Source organism: Psittacula echo, assembly GCF_963264785.1.
Source record: "Psittacula echo genome assembly, chromosome: Z".
Taxonomy (NCBI): Eukaryota; Metazoa; Chordata; class Aves; order Psittaciformes; family Psittacidae; genus Psittacula; species Psittacula echo.
Window position 1 is genome coordinate 14,627,245 of NC_137742.1, and position 23,697 is coordinate 14,650,941.

Here is a 23,697-nt window from a genome sequence, read left to right on the forward strand (position 1 = left end):
TTGATAGTTCATGTTGGATCCCTTTATTAGGGGCCTGTTACTCATCTGAAGCCTGGAAGAGAAGGCCAAGTAAATATTGAAGTGGTGAAACCATATTCATTCAGTCATCAGGACAACAAAGATATAAAAAACCCGAAAATTACTTTCATTTAGCTAAAGTTAGGAATGTCAATAATAGCTCAGCGGGGATTAAAAGAAAACATAATATGCCTGAGTAACCGATGGATTTCTAAGAATAAGTTCTGAGGTTTTTATTGTGTTAATTTCTACTTTTGAGCTGAAAGGCTATTTAATAGCCATCTAGTAGTCTCTCTGCATAGTTCTTGTATCCTTAAAGTTGGGAATGCCACATGTAAGTGAGACTCTATCAGGTATGTTATCTTTTGATTTTTTTTTTTTGCATACTGATTTTAACCTTTGTGGATCAAAATACTGAGACATCTTATCACTGTCAGATATATTAGACCAAGCTTAAGGAATATAAACAGCCCATGCCAGCTTGAGCTTTACAATTTTATGTACATTGTCCCTCCAATTTAACACACACTTTAACTCAAAGCAATAAATGAAAAAATCTTAGGAACAAAATTCTACTATCATGAATTAGCTGCATTACTTGCAGTGCAACTTGCAGTGGTAACTTAATTATTTCTCTGTAAATGAATAGAACACATTTCAGACACATTTCTTAGAATTGCAGAAAGCTGTTTTTCTAATTTAACTTAGGATTACTTTTGTTTACATCAGACAAAAAAGCTTTAATGGCTCTTAAATTTGCTTACAGAATGCATTTGGTTTTAAACAGGTGTGGCAGTAAACAAGGGGAAGAAGATTACAGACCGCTGTTTGAGAACTTCATTCAAGATCTTCTTTCCACAGTCAATAAACCGGAATGGCCAGCTGCAGAGTTGCTACTTAGCTTATTAGGAAGGCTATTGGTAAGGGATTCTTGTTTTAAACTATTACATAAATTTACTTCTTACTACAATGAAGACTCATTTCAGCTGAACTACAAGAATGCTTTCTGATTGTTGGCACACATACAGCATTTAGGGATTTTCTTACGTGTATCACTACTATGTAATATGTAAATAATAAAATTTGGGTTAGGGAATCATTGATATGGAACTTGTTAAAAATCATATGTATACAGTTCCTCACAGAAACCCACTTCCACTATTCCGTGACATTTTCAACGTGAAAATTGCCTCCGTATAGAGTCTAATAAGTGTAGATATTCGTGTGGAGTAAAGTCAGACTAATGGCTGTAATTATTCATGTTAAATATCTTCTCTAGACTATACCTTTAAGCACAGAACCTTAAAACAAGTAAGTAATTAGGGTTTTTACCAGTAATAGCATTTACTTATAATTACAGAATGTGAATGTTTTTGTCAGCATGTTCCCTGATAGTTGTCCTTCAGTATGAGGTGTTTCTTGGAAAATATTTTATGATCCTGTTCTTGATGAAATGTAGCTTTCTTCATACTTTTGTGAATAATGAGGAAATTGTATTATAGTGCTTAAGATCGATGCTATTGCATGTTGTCCAGTTTATTTATGAAAATACATATTAAAAAAACCCACAAAACTAACAAGCATATTTGAAGAGAGATAGTACTAACAGACGTATTTGAAGGAAAAGAGTAATGTAAAATGAATAGTGTATTTGTGATGTAATAGTAGATTACATAATTGTATGCAGCATAGCAGATTAGTAGAATTTTAATAAGGTCAAGCAGTCTCTTCTGAGAAGAATCTCAGCTGCATAACTATTTGTTTTTAACAGTTTATTCTGTTTTTCTTAGGTTCATCAGTTCAGTAACAAATCTACAGAAATGGCATTAAGAGTTGCATCACTTGACTACCTTGGAACTGTAGCTGCAAGACTGAGGAAAGATGCAGTCACTAGCAAAATGGATCAAGGATCTATAGCAAGAATCCTTAAACAGGTGTGTGAAAGATCCAATGACAGCTGACTTGAGATGTATCCATTCAAAATCTTGAAAATTTTAAAGATGTTTCAAAAAGAGGCATTGTGGAAAATTAGTCTTCATTGTTCATAATTCTGAAAGAAATACACTCCTTTTTTTTTTAATGGGACTTGCATATTTTTTTCATTAGAGAGTGCGTATTCATGTTTGCATTTTTGCTAATGCTGTCTAACTTCACAAGGGCGGCAACAATTATCAAAGCAGTGTATGCATTTGCGTGCTGTGGAGTACATAGTGTGATGAGAAAATCTCAGATTCTGTATGTCCTTTTAAAAATGTGGGCTTGTGTATTTCATATGGATGCTATTCATTTTTTTCTGGACTGCTAAATGTTCACTGTTTTGGTATTTAATATTGGTAAGTCAGCTAATGGTGACTTCTCTATTTTAAACCCTGTGTTGGTTTGCTCTGTGTGATTTCAGCCCTTCTTTTTCCCTCTGTGACAGAGGGTCTTCACACAAGATCATAGAATGAAAATCAATCAAATCAGTCTGTTTTAAAAACAGGCTTTCTGCTCTTAATCTTTTTTAGACTTTAGAGCCACTGTCTAATTTGTTTCAGTCTCCATGCAGTTTATAAGTAATTGAAAAATTGTTAACATTCTGCAATTATCAGAGCAACTGACTTCAGTGTATGTTATATGCGGACATGCAGATTTTCAGGTTATAATTATCACTGTGCAGTATTTTGTTTTATATCTCTCTCTCTCCTTCCAAAAGGTTTCAGGAGGAGAAGATGAAATTCAACAGCTGCAAAAGGCTTTACTTGATTATCTGGATGAGAACACAGAAACTGATGCATCATTAGTGGTAAATTTCAGCTTTCTGGTGTCAAGTGTATATGAAAACAGTTCTAGTAATGTGTACTGAATGAAGTGATTTTCTATTGTGCATATTAGTGCTTTAATGAAATTGTCACCCTAACACATATACTGTTGATCATGTTTTCCAAAATATTGTTGATGCATTAGATTCACTTAATGTCTTTATAAGTCTGTTAATTTTCCTTTTCTGTTTTCTATGCATCCTGCTATATCTCTCTAGTTTTCTCGGAAGTTTTACGTAGCTCAGTGGTTCCGTGATACAACTATGGAGACAGAGAAAGCAATTAAATCTCAGAAGGATGAGGATTCATCTGAAGGAACTCATCATGCAAAAGATGTTGAGACCACAGGACAGATCATGCATAGAGCAGAAAGTCGCAAAAAGTTTCTTCGCAGCATCATTAAAACTGCTCCATCTCAGTTCAGTACATTAAAGTATGTTTCATTACCATTTATTTCTTTATTAGCAGTGCATTTGATATTTTAAATATTTTTTATATACATATCCTAATTAACAAATGGAATTTGTTGCAGGATGAATTCTGATACTGTGGACTATGAAGATGCATGTTTGATTGTTCGCTACTTGGCCTCTATGAGGCCGTTTGCCCAGAGCTTCGATATTTATTTGACACAGGTAAACTGTGCCAGAAGTTTTAGTAGAGTGAAACATAGTTGGTTTCTGATTCAAAACACTTTTGTGGTAGTGTGCCATGTCTGTTCAGTGTTGAGCACAAACAGGTATTTAATGGGCCATGATAACACTATGTTCTTTCATGTTCAGTATTTCTGACGTATGTAATTTTGTTTCTTTATCTTGCATGCATTTTGTATGTCAGATTGTACATGCATTATTTTATTTGCCCATCTGTGTATGGCAAAATTGTGATTATATGTAAGCACTTCCACAGTTTCATGGCATGCTCGTTTGGTAATGCTAACTCATGAAACTGAGCTTAGTTTGATTAGAAAATACAAGCCAGCTTCATCAGTTAATTGCAGTGCATGTTACTGTCACTTTGGAAGGTGTTGTTTGACCAGTGTAATTTCTTTCCTTTCTCTGGAAAGAGAACACTAACGTATTGGCATGGTGGCATGCAGTACTGGTTTAGGTTGTGTTACTTACATTGATCTACATACATTAAGAGCCATTCTTAAAATTACAGTGCCTAAATCCAACTCTTCTGTTGAAAGAACTGGTGAAAGCCACAACTGAATGACAAAAGTAGATTTTAAAATGATAGCACGCAAAGTGAATGTACGAAGCCTGTGTAAATCCCATTTGGACCAGTCTTATAGATGTAGCAAATGTAATAAATATCCACACTCAGTTATCATTGCCGTGTAACTTCACTTGCATGCATCTTTTTACCATCTGAGAAGATATTTTGATTTTTAATAGACAGATACTTGTATTTTACTTGAATTGTTTGCATGCTATTTGCTTGCATTTTTGCGTGTTGAAATACTTACTACCTTTGCAACATAGTTGAATTTTTGTTTTTGTTCTTTTAGATTCTGCGTGTACTTGGTGAAAATGCAATTGCTGTTCGAACAAAAGCCATGAAGTGTTTGTCTGAGGTTGTTGCTGTAGACCCCAGTATTCTAGCCAGGGTAAAAAAAGAAAATATCCATTATACACATACGTTCTTCTGTCATACTTCAAATTAGTCTTCATTTCTTATTTTGAATCTGTGTTTCATTTGATCTTTTCAGCTGGATATGCAACGAGGTGTTCATGGACGGTTAATGGATAACTCCACTAGTGTACGAGAAGCAGCTGTGGAGCTGCTTGGCAGATTTGTGCTCTGTCGTCCTCAGCTTGCTGAGCAGTATTATGACATGCTGATCGAAAGAATATTGGTATGGTGGCTTGTGATATTAATGATAAGTGGCATGAAAAATTTGGTTTTAACTGATTTATGTTTCATAATATGGAATGATGATCCCAAGAGTGAATTATATCTTACTGTTTTAATGGGGAGCATTATGCTTTTAAGATCAGCCTTGTAAAATGTACCACCTTTTTCCTGTGAGGGTTTGTTATATCAAAAGGCACACATACGTAGAAAGTTGTACCCCATCAGAACTAGAAGTACATTCCTTTTGATTCGATTATTAAGACATAAATTAGGTGAAATGAGGAATTTTGCCAGTTCTCTGAAGTCTGAGATATGGGTTATTGAGGGCAGTTCAGTAGTGTGATGAAGAAAGATCTACAGCACAGTAATCTAAAGATGCCATTTGTAATCCAAAAGAGAAAAAAAAAAACCAAACTAAAAATGCTTGGGCCCTCTATGCTATTTTCAGTGTTTTAAAAGGCTTCTTATTAGAGTTTTTGTATTAAAAGTTTGGTTGGTTTTTATTGGTGTGTTTTTCGGTTTTTTTTTCATCTGGGCATTCAGATTAAATACAGTGTCAGATGAAATACAGTCTTAATTTAACTGTACCATAACACTAGCTCTTAGCATCCATGTCAGGTTTCTGTCAAATACTACTCATTGTCTATAGTTACATGATAGAACATGTTCGTGAAGGATTTGGGGGATAAGCAGCTTCATGTGCATATGAGCTTGCATAAAGCAATTCATCCCAACATTCAGATTCAACAGGATTTTAATAAGGTAATACGAAGTCAGTCTCCTTGTCTATTTCCTTTATCCAAAGACTTGAAGTCTTAAGAGTCCAGATCTACAAAAAATCTTGTATGTTCCAACAATAGTAGCTAAACCATCATCACATCTAGCTTTTAAACTCTTGAATTAGGAAGTGGAACGGTACATTTACAACATCATGAGCTCTTAGATGGGAGGGTATAAGCGGAGGACGGTAGCATTTCAGCATTTTGGGGACTCAACCTTTAAAATCGTTGCAAATAAAATGGTAAAAGTTATTTAAGTTATATAAGTGCACTCCTGAATTTTTTAACTTCCTTTTCTAAAGAAATTTTGCAAGTCAAATTGGATAATCTTCAAATATTAATTCATATAATACAGAAGTTAATTTATATTTCTGATTTGTTTTCAATAGTGTAATGCTTTTATGTTCACAGGATACTGGTATCAGTGTCAGAAAAAGAGTCATAAAGATACTTAGAGATATCTGCATTGAACAACCGACATTTCCCAAAATTACGGAGATGTGTGTGAAAATGATCCGGAGAGTCAATGATGAAGAAGGCATTAAGGTAGAATAAAACATATCCTTCAGGATTTTAATTATTATTATTTTAGTGTTTCCATATTTTGACCAAAAGAAAGAAGTATTGCATTGCTCCTTTGTAATATTTATTTTTATTCAGTTCTGATTTTTTAGAGCAGATATGTTAGCTTTCTGAAATGCTCTCTGACTTGTTTTTCTTTCTTTTCTATCTTCTATTTTTTTTCAATTCTTGTTGACAAAAGATTTTAAGAAGTCATTTTCTGGAGGGTTTGGTAAAATTGGCATATTAAACTGCTTTCTACAGACAAAATAAACTTTAAGTCAATATTAGGACTTGATAATATATGGACTTGTTAATATATGCCAGATTTGTTTTTATCCATCTGTGTTAATTTTGCATTAGCTCTGAATATTCAAGTGGACCAGTTATTCTCCCCTAAAATTTTACTTATGTAATCGTATGTAACTCTGTGCAATGTATATGCAGAAGGCCACAAAACTAAGTTGTGTTAAATCGTAAACCTTACAGTGACGGTTTCGTTTGATCTGGAAAAATAAGTTTAAAATTATTGGGTAATTAAGAACACAATTATAACAATTTTGATATCACATTCTCAGTAGGATTTTAAATCTGAAACTTTAAAGCTACAGCATATTTTTTTGCCGCTTGAGATATGTTAACATCAAGTGGCTTTCTAAGAAGACTATTGAACAGCTGGATCCAAGCTGTTTCTGGGAAAGGAAGATGACCTTATTTTCTCTTCTCATTCTCCTTTCCTTTCTAACAGCATTATCAAAAATGAGGCATTATCTTCGATGTATTTTTTATGTTTTCATGAATGAGGAGAGCTTCTTAGAACCATATGCCTTATAAGTAATTAGGAAATAATTTTCTTCACTCCCATTCTGTTCCATTTTTTCCTCCATACAGAAACGTTGGAAGGGAACATACTTCCTATGCTAGGCTAAGACTTAACTTCTCTCTCTTTCCCCTGTTTTCACAGTTGTTTTGAAAATTCCCAAGTAACTTACTGTCGCTGCTAGTAATGCAGTACAAATCATAATCTTCTTATTATAATCAGCTCCTCAGCGTATTGTGTTGTCCTGCAGAATGCAGGTTAATGCATGAAGGTGGTAACTCTGTTTTCTGTAGCATCAGGTCCCAGTGATCGTTTTATGGAAGTTTGTTTAGAGGTCAGTATAACTTCTCTAACAGTAGATGTGTGTCCGTTTCAGATAACATTTCCCACAACGGTCTCACTTAGGTTGAATAATTCCTTCTGAATGGCACACATCAAGTCTGTTATATGAATGTAGTAGAAATAATACCTGTGTGCCAAGATTGGTTTATTTATCCTTTTTTTTTTTTTTTTCCCCTTTCAGAAATTAGTAAATGAGACATTCCAGAAGCTCTGGTTTACTCCAACTCCACACCATGACAAAGAAGCAATGACAAGGAAAATACTAAACATCACGGATGTCGTAAGTTAAACAAATCTGAGTTAAATTTTATGCTAAATTTGGTTATGCTTTTAGTATCTTTGATATATGGTCTGCAGTTTTTTAGAATACAGTAATTTGATTGTCAGATGGTTTTCTTTTTATATCTCCTGGTATTGAATATATGCCGAAATTATTCATCTGATGGAACAGGCTGTAGGAAGCATTAAATGCTCACTGATCTGCTGGCAAGAATAACTGGAACCATACTATGTTCAGATTGTATAGAATACTTGTTCAGTTAAACCACAGCAAATTTCTACTTTATTTAACATTTTCCAGGAATTGCTAGTAGCAGTATATAGTTAAGCCTAAGTAAGATGTTGTCTCTTAAAAGAAAATTTTCTCCAAAAGCTAATAACATTTTTTTTTTTTAAGATTAATATGCTGTTCGAATAAAAACAGGGTTATGTTCTCAGTCAGGGTAAACTAGTATCTGCGTAATTGTATCTATTTTTTAGGAGCAGCAAATTAAATACCTCCAAAATAGCAAAATCTGTTTCAAATAAAATAATTTGTACTGAAAATGTGTTGTGTAAAAACCACTGTGCTGAGATGTTTTAATATCCGTTACACTGAGATGTAAATACCAAATGAAAGTATTCACTTCCTTACTTGCAGTTACAGATTTAAACTTCATCGTGCTTTTCACAAATGGTAGTCTAGCGTGCATTTTTCCAGACACTCTAGAGTACCTGTGAGCTGTTTCTGAGATATGATACCAATGAACGCTTGGTTTGTTTAAATAAAAATACACATGTACGTGTATATACACGTGTTCATTTCTGATGAATCAAGATTGTATTTGTGCTTTAATATGTGCAAAATGTTCCACAGAACCAAAATTTGGCTTACATTAGAGTCAGCAATCTCCAGTAGAATGTGTAGGCTTTGCATTTTATAGAGTATAAATTCTGGAGTCACTTAAATGGTGAGGACTATTTTTCAAACGTAGAAGTTTCTGATCTCCAAAGATAGAAAATCATTGTACTGACTGCATAGGAAAATATTATCTATGCATGTTTAATGATCTTCTAAGATGACATCTGTATTGAAGTAATTTTTCCTCTGATACCTTTTTTATTGACCAGTTTATTCTCAAAAATACTTCTAGGTGGCAGCTTGTAGAGATACAGGGTATGATTGGTTTGAACAGCTTCTTCAAAATGTAAGTAATGAATTTTGAACATACAGTATGATCATTGTTAGAATTTTAATATCTATTTTGGTACTAAAACACTTAGAAGGCGAACTACAAGAGGAGTACTTTACAGTAGTCAAATTTAAATCATGCCCATCTGACCTTTTTTTCAGTCTTCATTGGTGCAGTTCTCTTTGTCTCTCTGACATGAGTTTCTGTCTTTCAATATCATCTATTTCAAAAATGCCTCATTACTTGGTTTGGAGAGGATTTTGTTTGGTTTTTATTTCACAGTCCCTTGAATAATCATAGAATGGTTGGGTTGGAAGTGAACTTAAAGATCATGTAGTTCCAATCCCCCTGCCCTGCCCAGGGACATCTACCACTAGACCAGGGTACTAAAGCCCCGTCCAGCCTGGCCTGGGACACTTCCATGAATGGGACATCCATCCACAACTTCTCTGGGCAACCTGTGCCAGTGTCTCACCACCTTCACAGTTAAGAGCTTCCTCCTGATATCTTGTCTAAATCCCCCCTCTTTCAGTTTAAAGCCATTGCCCCTTGTCCTGTCTATACAGGCCCTTACTGTAAAAAGTCCCTCTCCAGATTTCTTGTAGGCCCTGTTTAAGTATGCACTGGTTAATTTTCAAACAAAAAAACCTTGTTTGATCTTACTTTAGCCTGGAGTACCATAAAAGAGGTAGACAAGTAAACCAGAGCCTTCTAATGCCTACTCTGAAAAAAAGGGTATAATATGGTCTCAATCCTACGTAGATATTAAAGGATCTTCTTGGACACAATTTCAGTACCCAGAATCATATGGAAGAAGGTTAACTGATTAAAATGTTCATAAACTATGTTTCATCTTTGTTTTACATTTTTGCTTGGTGTCAAAAACAACATTATTTTTGAATTTGTTCTTTTTTTATCTAAGCTTTTTAAAAGCCTTTCTTACTGCTGGCAAGTATGACTACATTATTGTTTTCTGTATTATTTCATTAAACACAAAGTTAACTTTCATCCCAATGCAAGAATCAATAAAAGGTTTTGGCTTTTTATTGCAATTAATTTTTCTTTACTTCTCTTGCATTTTGGTTTGATTTTTTACTTCGCTTAGTTTTTTCATCACCGTGTAACTTTTATGGAGAAGTTAAATAAATACTTTTGTAGTGTAAAATCCTTATGTATCTGTGGTAATTGTTATAAAACTAGCATGTATCCCATGTAAATGAATGCTACCCTTTAAACTAAATCACTTTGTTTTGTCTTCTGCAGCTGTTGAAGTCAGAAGAGGATGCCTCCTATAAACCTGTGAAGAAAGCCTGTACTCAACTTGTTGACAATTTGGTTGAGCACATTCTCAAATATGAAGAATCTTTATCAGGTAATATTATTTACCACCCAGTAGTTCAAATCTTTTGAATTTTATATGATAGTGTAAGAGTGGTTGATCAAATTACTATCACAAAAAATTACTGTTATAGAATTCCTGTTACAAAACTGATGGTAATGATTTTTCACTTTTAAGTTCATTATGAACTTTTGAGCACTGTGTAGTAGTAAAGCTTCTCTAATTTTCACTAGCTAACTACAAAAACAGAATAACTTCTTCAAGCTATTAGATCACTAAAACAAAACAAAATATGTTAACTTTTATTTCCATTGGTATATTTCACAATTGTAATAGGAACTCTTGTTTGGACCAGTGTTCTGTGCACAGTAAATAGTTTAAAAACTAGTGATATCTTTGAAGAACTTTTGCTTCTTTCTTAACATATTTTGTGATCTCATGTAAGTGTTAAAACGTTTTGTTCTCTAATAGGAATATTCTGTATTGATCTTGAAAGAAATATAATGAAAGAGATAATTTAAATTATGTTTAAGGTATGTATTTTTCATTGCTAAAATATACTTTGACTTAATATCTTTTTTATATTTTCTAATCTTTTGCAGATTCTGACAACAAAGGTGTGAATTCTGGTCGCTTGGTTGCTTGCATAACCACTTTGTTCTTATTCAGCAAAATCAGGCCCCAGCTAATGGTCAAACATGCGATGACCATGCAGCCATACCTGACCACTAAATGTAGCGTAAGTAGAGAAAATCAGACTTTTTTTTTCTCCAGATAATAAGCATGACTGTCTTGTGTACTTGATGCAATTGAAGGTAGGAAAAGAAAAATTAAAATTGTGTTTTTATCTTATGGGCACCTTTGTTTCAGAAGATACTAGGTGATTTTGATGATCTCTGTAGCTTCTAAGCTGTTCCTCACCCTCTACCTCTACATTTTACAGCCAAATGAAACTGAAACCTGTGCTGCCTCTTTCCCTTGAGGACTTAAGACCTAGATTTTCACCTGTTACGAAATAATTTCTTTAAATTGTTTTAGTTTCTAGTCACAGTCTTAGAAATAATTAATATTTAACATACGAATGTTCAGACTTAAGACTAAAGGTACGGTTCCATAAGACAGAGTGATCTAACATAGAGCAAATATATCGGAAGGAAAATGTCCTGCTCTGTCCTCTTCTGTACTTCATATCTTACTTCTCTAGCTCTAATATTTTTGTATTCACCTGTAGAAGTTTAGCTTACAAAAATGATAGAGAACTAAAATGTTGAACCTTGTCCCCTGCAGTAAAATGGCCTCTGAAACATTGCAGCGCTTTCTGCCTAACTGATTAGTATAGTTGGCTCAATGAAGGTTCTGATGAATCCCTCATCCAGCAGAAGGAGCAGAGCAGAATCATGCAGCCCAGGGCAGGCTTGAGAATATTTGTTATCTGCTTAGATTGTAGGTATAGCCTACCATTTTCCACATTCATCCCTGGAGCTTTCTCTAGACATATTTACTACACACTTCTAGAGCTAATTTTGATCAAATAGTGTAGGAAAGGGTTTCTGATGATTTACTTGCTGCAACCCATTTAGGGGGTTACAGTGGTTTTGTACTTGTACAGGTTGAGATCAATTGTATAATTGCCACTGTCACCTTGAATATGTTAAATAGCTTGATAGTAGAATTTGGGAATTATCCTATCCTGATCAGTGGGCTAGATTTTTAAAAAAAGTCAGTTTCTAGCAGGATGTGCCTTTAACACATAAATATTTTTCCATAGATTTCTCACTTACAATACATACAGAATCATGATAATGTGAATAATTTTAATTGTATTTCCTACATCTGTGTGGATTATTATCTATTTTGCTTAAGGCACATTGAGTCATAACACTCGCTTCCACGTGTTGTGCATTATGTAGTGTGCGTGTGTAAGGAAAAGTTCTTAGATTTATTTTAGGACTCAAAAAGAATCAGGACCAAAAGTTTTCAGTTCTGTCGCAGCATTAATGAGAGATGAAGTTCTGCTCATGCTTTTTTTTTTTTTCCAAAAGTTCTGAAGAAAATAGAACTAGCTTTCATAATAATATGGAATTTAATAGCAGATGTAAACTATATAAATATTATTTTAGTTCTTTACTAAATATCTTATATGAGTTGGGAGTTTTTAACTATCAGTGCATAATAATAATACTTAGCTTAAGGTAAAATTACCAGAAATGTTGAACACTATAAATACTGTTGTTTCAGACCCAGAATGATTTCATGGTGATCTGCAATGTTGCAAAGATCTTAGAGCTTGTAGTGCCGCTAATGGAGCACCCAAGTGAGACCTTTCTTGCCACTATTGAGGAAGACCTCATGAAACTTATCATCAAATACGGCATGACAGTAAGCTTTTAATTGCTACTATTCCATAGATTCCATTTCATGTTGTAAGTTATGTGCTTTTTATTTTTAAAAAGTCTGTCTTCATTATGAAGATTACTTTTGAGCCATGAAAAATTAGTGTACTTGATTTACTGGAGTTCGTATGCATTGCTATATTTTGATGAGTTTGAGCAGGTTTTCGAAGCAATCTAGGAGTTGGACATTACATCTATTGGATCATTGGGTTTAGTTCAGCATAGCTTTTTCCTACGTAACTTCATGAAAATCTTTCATTTATTCTTTCTTGCTCCTAGGTTGTTCAACATTGTGTGAGCTGTCTTGGGGCTGTTGTGAACAAGGTCACCCAGAACTATAAATTTGTATGGGCCTGTTTTAATAGATACTATGGTAAGTAAAATCACAGCACATAATTCTCACTTTTCAGTTTTGGCTGAAAGTCTTATCATAGTGATACACTATGATTAAACACTGTGATCAAAACTTCTCTCTTACTGTAGGTGCACTTTCAAAATTAAAAAGTCAGCACCAAGAAGACCCAAACAGTACAATACTTACTGCTAATAAACCAGCACTCCTTAGATCACTTTTCACTGTTGGTGCTCTGTGTCGGCATTTTGATTTTGATCATGAAGATTTTAAGGGCAACAGTAAGGTAAAATAACTTGTATTTACTTTCCGTGTCTTAGATATATTGGATGTTCCACTTTAATATGAAAGCACATTATATCTAGTGATTTTAATTTTTCATAATGGATACAATACAGCTTTTTGATTTTTAACTACATGGTTTTGCAAAGGCCATGCAGTAAGATGGTGTTTCTGCTTTTCTTTTTGATACATGTGTTTTTATAAAAGATTAAAAAATCTGGTTTATCTTCAAATAGCTCTTTTTTTTGTTTTATTTTGCTCAGGTTAACATTAAGGATAAAGTACTGGAACTGCTGATGTATTTTACAAAGCATTCAGATGAAGAAGTACAGACAAAAGCTATTATTGGCCTTGGTAAGAAATATTACAGATTTGATTATGCTGTTTTAGTAAAGATCCATGTGTATCAGTAGGAACTCATGAATTTGTGTAGTGGCAAGGGAGTTTGGTTAAAGTCTAAGTTTACTGCATATTTTATTTGAGAACCAGCTATAGAAAAGTTGTCAAAGAGTTGCCGGTTGCATACTTCTGTAAGTTATTTTTTCTCCATATGCAAATGCATTGTAACTCAATCTTCTTTTTCAGTCCATAAGGTATGGTTAGAGAAGACCTAGAAAATGTGCTGGAAAAACTGAATGTTTTAAGTGTAGGGGCAGATAGTCTGCAGGAGTCAAGGGAACTCTGGTAGTTTATACCAACTGGGTATGCTCTGTGAGACTTGACGAGGCATTGAGAGGTTGTCATAGTCTAGGTATTACAGTTTGTTTCAATTTTTTAACTCTATTTAACTTTTTAAATAGGTTCTTTATCTGAAGGCATTAGCATGGTATTTCAGCGGCTTGCAGTAGTACATTAACTGCCATTCATACAATGATTTGAGGTGGAAAGGACGTTAAAGTTCATCCAGTTCCAACGCCGGTACCATGGGTGGGGACACCTTTCACTAGACCAGGTTGCTCAAAGCTCCGTACAACTTGGCCTTGAACACTGCCAGGGATGGGGCATCCACAGCTTCTCTGGGCAGCCTGTGCCAGTGCCTCACCACCCTCACAGTGAAGAACTTCTTCCTAATATCTAGTCTAAATCTACCCTCTGTCAGTTTTTTCCGCCCTTGTCCTGTCCATACAAGCCCTTGTAAAAAGCCCATCTCCAGATTTCTTGTAGGCCCCTGTTAGGTACTAGAAAGCTCCTCTAAGGTCTCCCCAGAGTCTTCTCTTCTCCAGGCTGAACAACCCCTGCTCTCTCAGACAGTCTTTATAGGAGAGGTGCTCCAGCTCTTGGAGCATCTTCATGGCCTCCTTCAGACTCGCTCCAACAGGTCCATATCCTTCTTGGGTTGGGGGCCCCAGAGCTGGACACAGTACTGCAGGTAGGGCCTCACAAGAGTGGAATAGAGGAGAATCGCCTCGTTTGACCATTGAGCGTTTTGTATCATATTCACTTTCTCATAAGGACAAAAACTGTACATATGAGAAAATCTTGTCTGGGCAGATAGGCCTTGGATTCTGGATGAGTTTAGTTCATGGTTATGGCTTAGTCTGAAGAAAGTTGTGCTCTAGGCATGTGAGTTTGTATTTTCTGGTTTAACTGGACAAGAATTTGCTGCTTTGTGTTGTTGTTTAGGTGGCCACTTCAATTCAGACTAGGAGAGTTCAAAGGATAAGGACCAAGACTGAATATTGATTTCATATTCTGTGGTAAACCATTTCAGACAGTTGAGTGGGATTAATGGCTTTAGAGTTGTCTCTGTTGCAGGAGTAATGCTGCGGTTTTCTGGACTAGTTGGAGTTTTTCTAGGCATTACATCAAGGTGCACAGCACTTACTGTAGTCCAGTCCAATTTAATTATCCACTGCAGAATATTGCACATGGGATGGATCATATGACATGACTGCTTTGCTCATGGGTGTGAGAATGGGCACTCGCTAAAAATGTTTCCAAATTATATACTGAATTTTGATCAGTTTGAGCAAAGAGGGAAAATGAGGGTGGCTGTCAGTAGGTGTCTTAAGATTTTTTTTCTCTGCCTGTAAGCATATCAGTCTTTATTTTAATGAAACCTTGGAAAACTGTTTTCAGTGATATATTAATCTCATCTACATACTGTTTCCATCTGGAGGGTAACTATGGCATGTACGGAGATGTGGTAGACAGTGCAAAGTTCCACCTTTCAGGCTGATAATTGAGCAAAGTTGTCAAAGCCATTCAATGTGCGCAGCAATAAGGTGGAAAGGACTAACTCATTCAACATTTATACATAGCAAAGGCATCATGTGAAGGGTGTGTACTTTCCTATTAGCAATTATTAGTGTGTCGTTTCAGTAAGGACATTCAATAGTTTCAGCCTTTGCTTTGGGATGTGTCACTGGCCGTTGTTGAATTAAGCTTAGCCATAAATTAAGGATTATGGTTATGCTTCTCCTGCAGCTGTGTACTTGCAAGGCAGGTTGAGGATATAACATTTTGTTAGTAAATATAGCTATACCTGTAAATATCTAACAAACATGCTTTTCATTTTTAAAATTTACCTTAAGAAATGGGTTGGACTTAGAGGTGGTCAAGTCATAAACAACATACATCTGTATAGAGTGCACAGTTATGCCACATACTTCAAAGACAGTCATCATTCCTTTTTCTCCTGTTTCCTGTCCACCTCACCTGCTTCTTTCTGCTTCTTGTTTTGAGACTGAAATGAAATCTTAAACACATTGAGATCTTACCCTGGCCTTCACCTGCACTGTTTTCCGTGTGTATGAAACCAGTTTTAAAAACTCAGCTCAGTCTTCCCTTTGTTTCAGCTATTTTTATACATCACTTTTGCATAATTTATTTGCTTTCATTTTTCCTCCCATTCTTCTTTTATGTTCATATGTTTTCTGAGTGTCCATTCAGAATCTTAGTTTCTTGTGTCATAAAAAATACATGTAATGTCTGCTTTTCTTGAACAATCTTAATAATAATAAAAAAAGTAGTTAAATATAATTTAAATTGGGGTGGTATGTTGCCATTACTGTTTCATGATACTCTTACAGAGTTTGTCAGCAGCACTTCAGAATCTATATACATGATCTAAAATGCTATATACTGACGCTAATTTAGAAAAGTTTTATCAAATACAGAATCAGAGAAACCAGTTCCTTGACAAGGATAAGGCTCCAGCTAAAAACAGTTCTATAGTTGTATCTCCAATAGATGTAGTCTTGGGAACACTTCAGATAATTTTCAAGAAAGACCATTATAGTAGTTATGTGAATATTGACAGCAAGATACAAAAATTTTTAATGTGTTCACTGTTGTGGGGTTTTTTTTTTACAAGATTTTAAGTACTTGTGATATTTATCAATTTTTCCACACTTGTTCTGCCTCTGTATGAATAAATCTTCACAGTTTCCACAGAATGTTTTTCTCCAAATGTATTAGAAAAACAACAGGTAATTTTTAGTAGTGTCCCTCCCTTGTCCTTGTGGGAGCTCGTGGTCATTCAGATGCAAGCAACTACATTGGACATGCTTTCAGACCTGTGTAACTTTTCTTAGTGCAGCTGCTGTATCAAACAGTCATGGATAATAGAACTGTCATGGCTAATGGAACTCTTAAAATCTATGAATGTGTCCATATAAAAAAGCACTACTGTTTGATCTAGAAGAAGCTATGCTGTTGGGAGGACATGAATTCCATACTTCTATTTTGAAGAAAGACTGAAAAAGCGGAAATAATATTTTTAGATGATAATAATATGGAATATTTCCTCTTTTTTCCCATCCTTAGGATTTGCATTTATACAACACCCAAGTTTAATGTTTGAACAGGAAGTGAAGACTCTGTACAACAGTATTCTTTCAGATAAGAGCTGTTCAGTAAACTTAAAAATCCAGGTATTAAAAAACCTCCAGACCTACTTGCAGGAGGAGGATACACGTATGCAACAGGCAGACAGAGACTGTAAGTGTTGCGTTCTTCTGTGCTTATGAGGCATACAAAACCAATCTTTCTTCATGCAGTTACTATATATGTGAACTGAATAACTTTAAGATTGCTATCAGATGAGTAATTTTGTACCCAAAGATTTTTAAAATTATTTTCAAAAATTCATTATGTGCATAGGTATACACATATAATAGGTATATTATTTACTTTCAAGTTGTATAAATCCTGAAAGCAATCCAGAATTGCTGTAATGATCATAGTAACACTTCTAATCAGTCTCCTCTAAGGTTAATTTGCAGATAGAAAATAATAAATAAAAGAAATTTTTAAAATTAAAAACCTTTATTAAGGAACAAGACTTTAGTTAAAGTCATGTCTCTCTAGTTTTTTTATGTATATTTACCATCAAACTGTTCTGTGTTTCATGAGATTAGAAAGCCATTTAAGACCGCTGAAATGTCTATGTATTATAAAGCTTAAATATCAGCATGAATCAAGTAATGGAAAAGTAAATCATTATACTGTGATGAGTGTGCTTTTGTCCTTTTTACAGGGAAAAAAGTAGCAAAACAGGAAGACCTGAAAGAAATGGGTGATATTTCCTCAGGGATGAGTAGTTCCATCATGCAGCTATATCTCAAACAGGTCCTTGAGGCTTTCTTTCATACTCAGTCTAGCGTACGTCACTTCGCCCTAAATGTCATTGCACTGACGTTAAACCAGGGTCTCATCCATCCTGTTCAGGTATGGCAGGCTTTTATGATGGAAGGTTTTGTTATTCAGGTTTTCAGAGGGTTTCACATTTGCTACATGAATTTCCAGTTTTTCTTTTCCACCTATGTTACAGTAATTTTTTATTGTAGCAAGAGGGCTTTACAGAAAGCAAATTTTTGTGTTCTATGTTGTTGAGCCAACAAGCGAGATTCCAAATGCTGTATTTTCTGGTTTTGAATCAAGATGCCCAGCCACTGCCTAAAGAGCACTTACAAATGTACGTTGGAGCATATTTCTGTTACGAGTTTCCGATATATGCCAGGTGTTTTCTTAATTTGATTCTTTATCCTGGAATATGTGTCATCATGCCTCCACCTCAGTCCTCTTGTTGTCCAGACACTATGAAATTCCACAGTCAATGTCAGAACTTCAGTCATTATCTCCATTATTCTTTGCTTACATAGTGTTTTTGTAACTATTTTTTATACTGCATCCATTGTTTATGTTCAGTCAGAAGTGGTGGTTTGGGTTTTTTTAAATGGCAATTTTTGTACTCAAAATTAACTTTAGATTTTGAGAGCAAGGAAAATATTACCTGAAACTTCTCACAACTTCTGTAATTTATAATGCTGGTTTCTCTTGTATTTTGTATTATTTGCTTGCAAAAAGTAGTCAGGTGATAAGTTGCATAAAGCTTCCTATTCTAGTTTCTGCAGTAGTCAGAATATAACAAGAACAGTAGTGTAGTAGAAGAACAAAGACTGGGGCAGAGGAGGTACAGTGACTCTGAATAATTGTTTGTTTGTTTTTTCCAAGTGTGTGCCGTACTTAATTGCTATGGGCACAGATCCAGAGCCCTCTATGCGAAATAAAGCTGACCAGCAGTTGGTGGAAATAGACAAAAAATATGCTGGGTTCATTCACGTAAGTAATTCTGATTTAACATCTTGCGAAATACTGGTACGTTCTCTAGTAGTTTAGCACCTGAATATGTCTCAGGGGCAGAACAAAGAGTATAAACAATAAACAGTAACATAAGCAGTTGTAAAGATGATCTCGACTCTTTTCTCAGTTTGGAGATTTTTGTTCTTAGAAATAGAGAGCATATAATAATTTGAAGTGTATCTTCCAGTCCAAAATTGCCTTTGATTTATAATTCACAGTAATATTTTCCTCACTGAAGAGTATTTAAGAGCGTTTATTTGATAAGATGTGAAAACAACTGTTTCATAATGTTTAGCAATGATATTGCTGTATCAATGGATTAGGCAAGAGAACACCTTGTGAAAGTAGAAGCCCTTAGTATATATGTATTAGCATGTTAAGGTATCAAGGCTTTATAAATTGTAATCTAAGCAGAAGGAGCATAGGAAGCTGTTAAGATCTGAAGCATCTTACTGAAAGGAAAATCTGACAGCTAAGTGAGGGCTTGTGGAGCTGTGGCATAGTGCAAATAATTCTGCTTAAGATCTGAAATAGAGCCACATCAGCACCCTCTCCTTATTTCAGAAGGCTGCAGACAAGGTTCAGTGTGTGTGTACTGCATTGTGGGACTTCTCATATCTTGTATCAGAGCAGTTAGAGCATTGCACTGTTGATGGCATTCAGATTCCTAATCCACTAGGTAAAAGGCTAGCAGATGAAATTTGCTATATAGGCCATGACCGTGTTTGATGAACAGATAACTTTGCTGGACAGCAGCATAGATAGTATGAGGAGAGTTGGATATGCAGCCTAACTAGAGATTCAGTTTGTTCTGAAACTAGAGCAAGAATTTTGAAGTAAGTAAAATCAGCTGGAAATTACAGCAAAACGTCCTTCATTTTCTGTTTGTTAGTCCTATTGTACTAAGATGAATTCAGTTGTTGGTTTCACTGTAAATGTCATCAGGCATACACATATGGTAAAATATTCTGTTCATGTATGAAAACATTTCCATTTTCTTGAAAATTGCAATACCTGGCTGTAGTGGGTAAACAGATTAGCTGCATGTTTGTAACAGAATTCATAGCAAAAGCAGTTCACAGGATATTCTAATTGCTGTCACAAGTTCTGTTTTAATCTATATGCCAACTCAAAAGGTAGTGTTGCTTCAGTGCATGTTTGAAAATTAAATTTCAGGTGAGCATCTAGTTTACAACAGTAAGTTTTACTACTTTGAAAGCAATGATTTAAATAAATACATTGCCATTTCAGATGAAAGCAGTAGCTGGTATGAAGATGTCTTACCAGGTACAACAGGCAATTAATACCTGTCCAAAAGATCCTGTAAGAGGTTTTAGACATGATGAATCATCCAGTGCATTGTGTTCACACCTATACTCCATGATCCGAGGGAACCGTCAACACAGACGAGCGTTTCTAATTTCTTTACTCAACCTCTTTGATGATACGGCAGTAAGCATTGCATTTCCTTCACTTAAAGAGAAATACAAGCTTAAATTCTCCTTTTGCAATGTATTTTTGTGACTTAATTATCGATAACTTTATCTCCCTAATGTATTTTATTTTGCTTTATAACAGAAGGCATTTGCCTATCTAATGTTGCCTATATAGAATGCATTTGTTGCTTTAGCATCATTCTGTACCTTTCTGTATCCAGTTATATCTTCAGGTATGACTAAATTCTGCATATATACATGTTGTTTAGAGGTGGGTTTGGGGCAGTACATAGAATAAAATTTGTGATCATGTGTCTAGATTATTAGGAACAAAGGATAAATGTATAAATCTAGGATATTGTATGTTTGTTTTTATGTATCTCTTTTTTTTTTTTAACTTGCAGAAAACAGAGGTGAACATGCTCTTGTACATAGCAGACAATCTAGCCTGTTTCCCTTATCAAACACAGGAAGAGCCACTGTTTATAATGCATCATATAGACATTACACTGTCAGTTTCTGGTAGCAACTTACTACAGTCATTTAAAGAGGTATGCACATTTATATTTTAGTGTATTTATTATGGTGGCAACATAAGCTTCTCCGTAATTTGGTCAATCTTTCAGTGAATACAGTACCATTATTATTATATTGACCAGTAGCATTACTTTGTAACCAGGAGTAAAGAACAAGCAACCCTTTCTGTTCTGTACTCCATGTGGTAGACACTAGTTGAAAACTTCCCATACATTGCTGCTTACATTGTTAAAAAATAATGATGAATTTCGCTGTCATTCCCTGGTATGGCTCAATAGTAATTAATTGCATGCATCTGGAAGCATGTGAGCCCAGAATCATTAGGAAATACTAGTTTATTGTGGTTGGTTGTATAATTCTAATAATGAAATCCAGTTGGCTGTTTATTTTGTTGTCAAGTAGCTGATGGCAGTTGCATGTGCTTCACCTAAGAGACTTTAAATAAATTGTTTATTACAGGAAAAGAACTTGCAGTCTGTCTTCTCAATTTCTAAACTGCTAGAAAGAAGGAATACTGGGGACCAGTGGGTAGCACTCAGCACAGAAAGGATGAGGTCCTGCTTAGGACATGTTAAGATCTGTGTTATGAAAAATCATACTAGGTGCGCTAATAATGTATGTGTGAATTTTTGTAGCTTTTAAAGTAGTAGAACTGATGATTATTAGTAATGTGTATGATCACTTGAGGTTTCTCTGATCAGCAGAGTACTTACTGTCATAGAATTTTAAGAAACAAGGATTAAAAGCATCTTGGACTAATTATACCAAAGTACATATGAAAATCTATGTGACACACAAATGATGTCTGGGTGAAAGAAAAATGGAATTTTATTCCTGATTTATTGTATTTGGCTTTCTACTGCATTTTATTGTAACTGCTTAGGAACTTGAGCAGCCTTCTAAGCATAACACGCCAGGGGGGTACTTGTTGCTTCAGTTCCTTCTGTACCCACCTTACAAAACATATGACCTTTGTATCATTTTTTCGTCATCTCTTTGCCATAAAGAATTTTAATGTTTAACATCAAGTTATAAATTAATAACATTGTTCAGGGAATTCTTGTAAATTTAAGGCAGTAGTAACTTAGGAAACATTTTTTAGAAACATGATGCTATTACTCTAATTTTGAAATGTGTGTTAACATCTCTATTTGCAGTCTATGGTGAAAGACAGAAAAAAGGAAAGAAAACCTTCATCAGATGAGGAGACTGAGAGTGACAGTAACAGTGGTAGTGAGAGCGAAAGTGAAGAGGAAGCTTCTAAGCCTCGGAGGTTACGGAAACGAGCAGACTCTGATTCAGATTCTGATGAAGAAAATGATATAAATGCTGTGATGAAATGTTTACCAGAAAATTCAGCTCCTTTAATTGAATTTGCAAATGTCTCCCAAGGCATATTATTACTTTTGATGCTGAAGCAGCATTTAAAGAACCTCTGTGGATTCTCTGATAGGTAAGAATATTTAGATCATAGGCCGTCTTGTTATTTAGTAAGTTCTTTGTAAGGATCAAGTTTGGAATACTTCTATTTTTTAGAAGAAGTTGATTGTAGCTAATTGTTTAAGTGATAGATTTGTGTAAGAGAAGAAACATAAATGTGGTAAGTTGAATGCAGTGAAAGGCTGGCTTTATTTCATTTCTTACCAGGTTGTCTGTTGGGTATGGAATGATTAAAACATAACTACTTATAGTGAAGATTTTAAAAGATTTCCTTGAAATTACTTTGGTCTTTCCTTAAAAGTTCTTCGCTTTTATTTTCTTTAAACAGTAAAATTCAGAAATACTCTCCATCTGAATCTGCAAAAGTTTATGATAAAGCGATAAACAGGAAGACAGGAGTGCATTTTCATCCAAAACAAACTCTGGATTTTCTGCGGAGTGATATGGCTAATTCCAAGATCACTGAAGAAGTGAAGAGGAGTATAGTAAAACAGTACTTAGATGTAAGTAAAGTTTCTTTGCAGAAAACCTGAAATTTATACTGTATTATGTAGCACAGTATAAATTTGAATGTAGGTGATGATGTATTTGATGAACATTTCAAAGTGTTACGGTCCTGGTAATCTCACATGATACATTTAAGTCACCACTTCCTTTCAGGATATTCAGCAGGACTATCTTTCAAAGATACATAGTCATTTTAAACATTATGAAAATCAATTTCAACTGAAGGATATTCATCTTTATGGAGTGTTTTCTAATTTCTAGTATCCATCTTGTATAACCCATAGAACTTGTTCACTATATCCCTGACTGTTGCCATCATAGGAACACAAACTGGATCTGTTGTATTTACTTACTTTCCATCCCCCTATCTTTAAATATAAGAAATATTACAGAATTATAGAAGTTAAAGAATATTAGAGAAAACTTGCTATTTTGGAAACACAGAAGGAAAGCTTTTACATGAAAAAAGAGATTTTTACGTAACAAATTCGTAGAACAAAACATAAGCTGTTTAAGTTTAAAGTCATCTGCCATTTGTTTTACCCCATTTCTTTACCTTGCCATTTGTTTCTTTGTCTAATCTAGTGTGATATGCATATGTATTTTTAATGTTTCAATGTGGAATAATATGGTTTTTTAATAGTTCAAGCTCCTTATGGAACATCTGGATCCTGATGAAGAGGAAGAAGATGGAGAGGTGTCAGCTAGCACAAATGCTCGGAACAAAGCAATTACCTCGCTGCTTGGAGGAGGCAGCCCTAAAAACAATGCAGCTGAGACAGAGGACGATGAAAGTGATGGGGAGGATAGAGGAGGAGGCACTTCAGGGGTGAGGCGGAGGAGGAGTCAACGTATTTCGCAGCGTATTACGTAAAATGATTTTTATGTGCTTATAAATGTCAGTCTATTATATTAAATGTACACCAAGTAATGTAATCCACATGAAAGAAAGCATTTTGTAGATAGAGATTCTCTACTTAACCGTTTATACGACTTTTGTAGAAAGTTTAACAGAAAAGACAATAAAAAAAAAAAACTAGAAAATGAGATTTATCCCGTATAAAAAGTTATTAATTTTCCTTTGGAATGTACTGTGTGTTATCCTTTTTATTGTTGCCAAGTTTTTATGTAGCTTTATGATTCATGTGTATATATAATTTTATATATCAATAAGAGATAAAGACACGGGTACA

The 23,697-nt window shown here is 34.7% G+C and overlaps 1 protein-coding gene across 10 annotated transcripts in view; it reads left to right on the forward strand.

Moving 5' to 3' along the window:
- NIPBL (NIPBL cohesin loading factor) overlaps nt 1-23,697 on the forward strand; it is a 159,580-nt gene that overhangs the window by 133,095 nt on the left and 2,788 nt on the right. For 7 of the 10 annotated variants that reach the window (XM_080636687.1, XM_080636689.1, XM_080636690.1 and 4 more), the window contains 24 exons: nt 806-938; nt 1,809-1,952; nt 2,714-2,803; nt 3,038-3,252; nt 3,352-3,454; nt 4,333-4,431; nt 4,534-4,680; nt 5,870-6,004; nt 7,363-7,461; nt 8,594-8,647; nt 9,896-10,004; nt 10,574-10,710; nt 12,210-12,350; nt 12,644-12,737; nt 12,848-13,002; nt 13,262-13,352; nt 16,767-16,940; nt 17,479-17,669; nt 18,456-18,563; nt 19,836-20,036; nt 20,425-20,571; nt 21,715-22,010; nt 22,326-22,500; nt 23,148-23,333. In XM_080636687.1, the coding sequence (XP_080492813.1) occupies nt 806-938; nt 1,809-1,952; nt 2,714-2,803; nt 3,038-3,252; nt 3,352-3,454; nt 4,333-4,431; nt 4,534-4,680; nt 5,870-6,004; nt 7,363-7,461; nt 8,594-8,647; nt 9,896-10,004; nt 10,574-10,710; nt 12,210-12,350; nt 12,644-12,737; nt 12,848-13,002; nt 13,262-13,352; nt 16,767-16,940; nt 17,479-17,669; nt 18,456-18,563; nt 19,836-20,036; nt 20,425-20,571; nt 21,715-22,010; nt 22,326-22,500; nt 23,148-23,333 (3,424 nt within the window). Of the gene's footprint in view, nt 1-805; nt 939-1,808; nt 1,953-2,713; nt 2,804-3,037; nt 3,253-3,351; nt 3,455-4,332; nt 4,432-4,533; nt 4,681-5,869; nt 6,005-7,362; nt 7,462-8,593; nt 8,648-9,895; nt 10,005-10,573; nt 10,711-12,209; nt 12,351-12,643; nt 12,738-12,847; nt 13,003-13,261; nt 13,353-16,766; nt 16,941-17,478; nt 17,670-18,455; nt 18,564-19,835; nt 20,037-20,424; nt 20,572-21,714; nt 22,011-22,325; nt 22,501-23,147; nt 23,403-23,697 lie in introns of all 10 variants that reach the window. The other 3 variants (XM_080636692.1, XM_080636693.1, XM_080636691.1) reach the window with 3 other exon arrangements.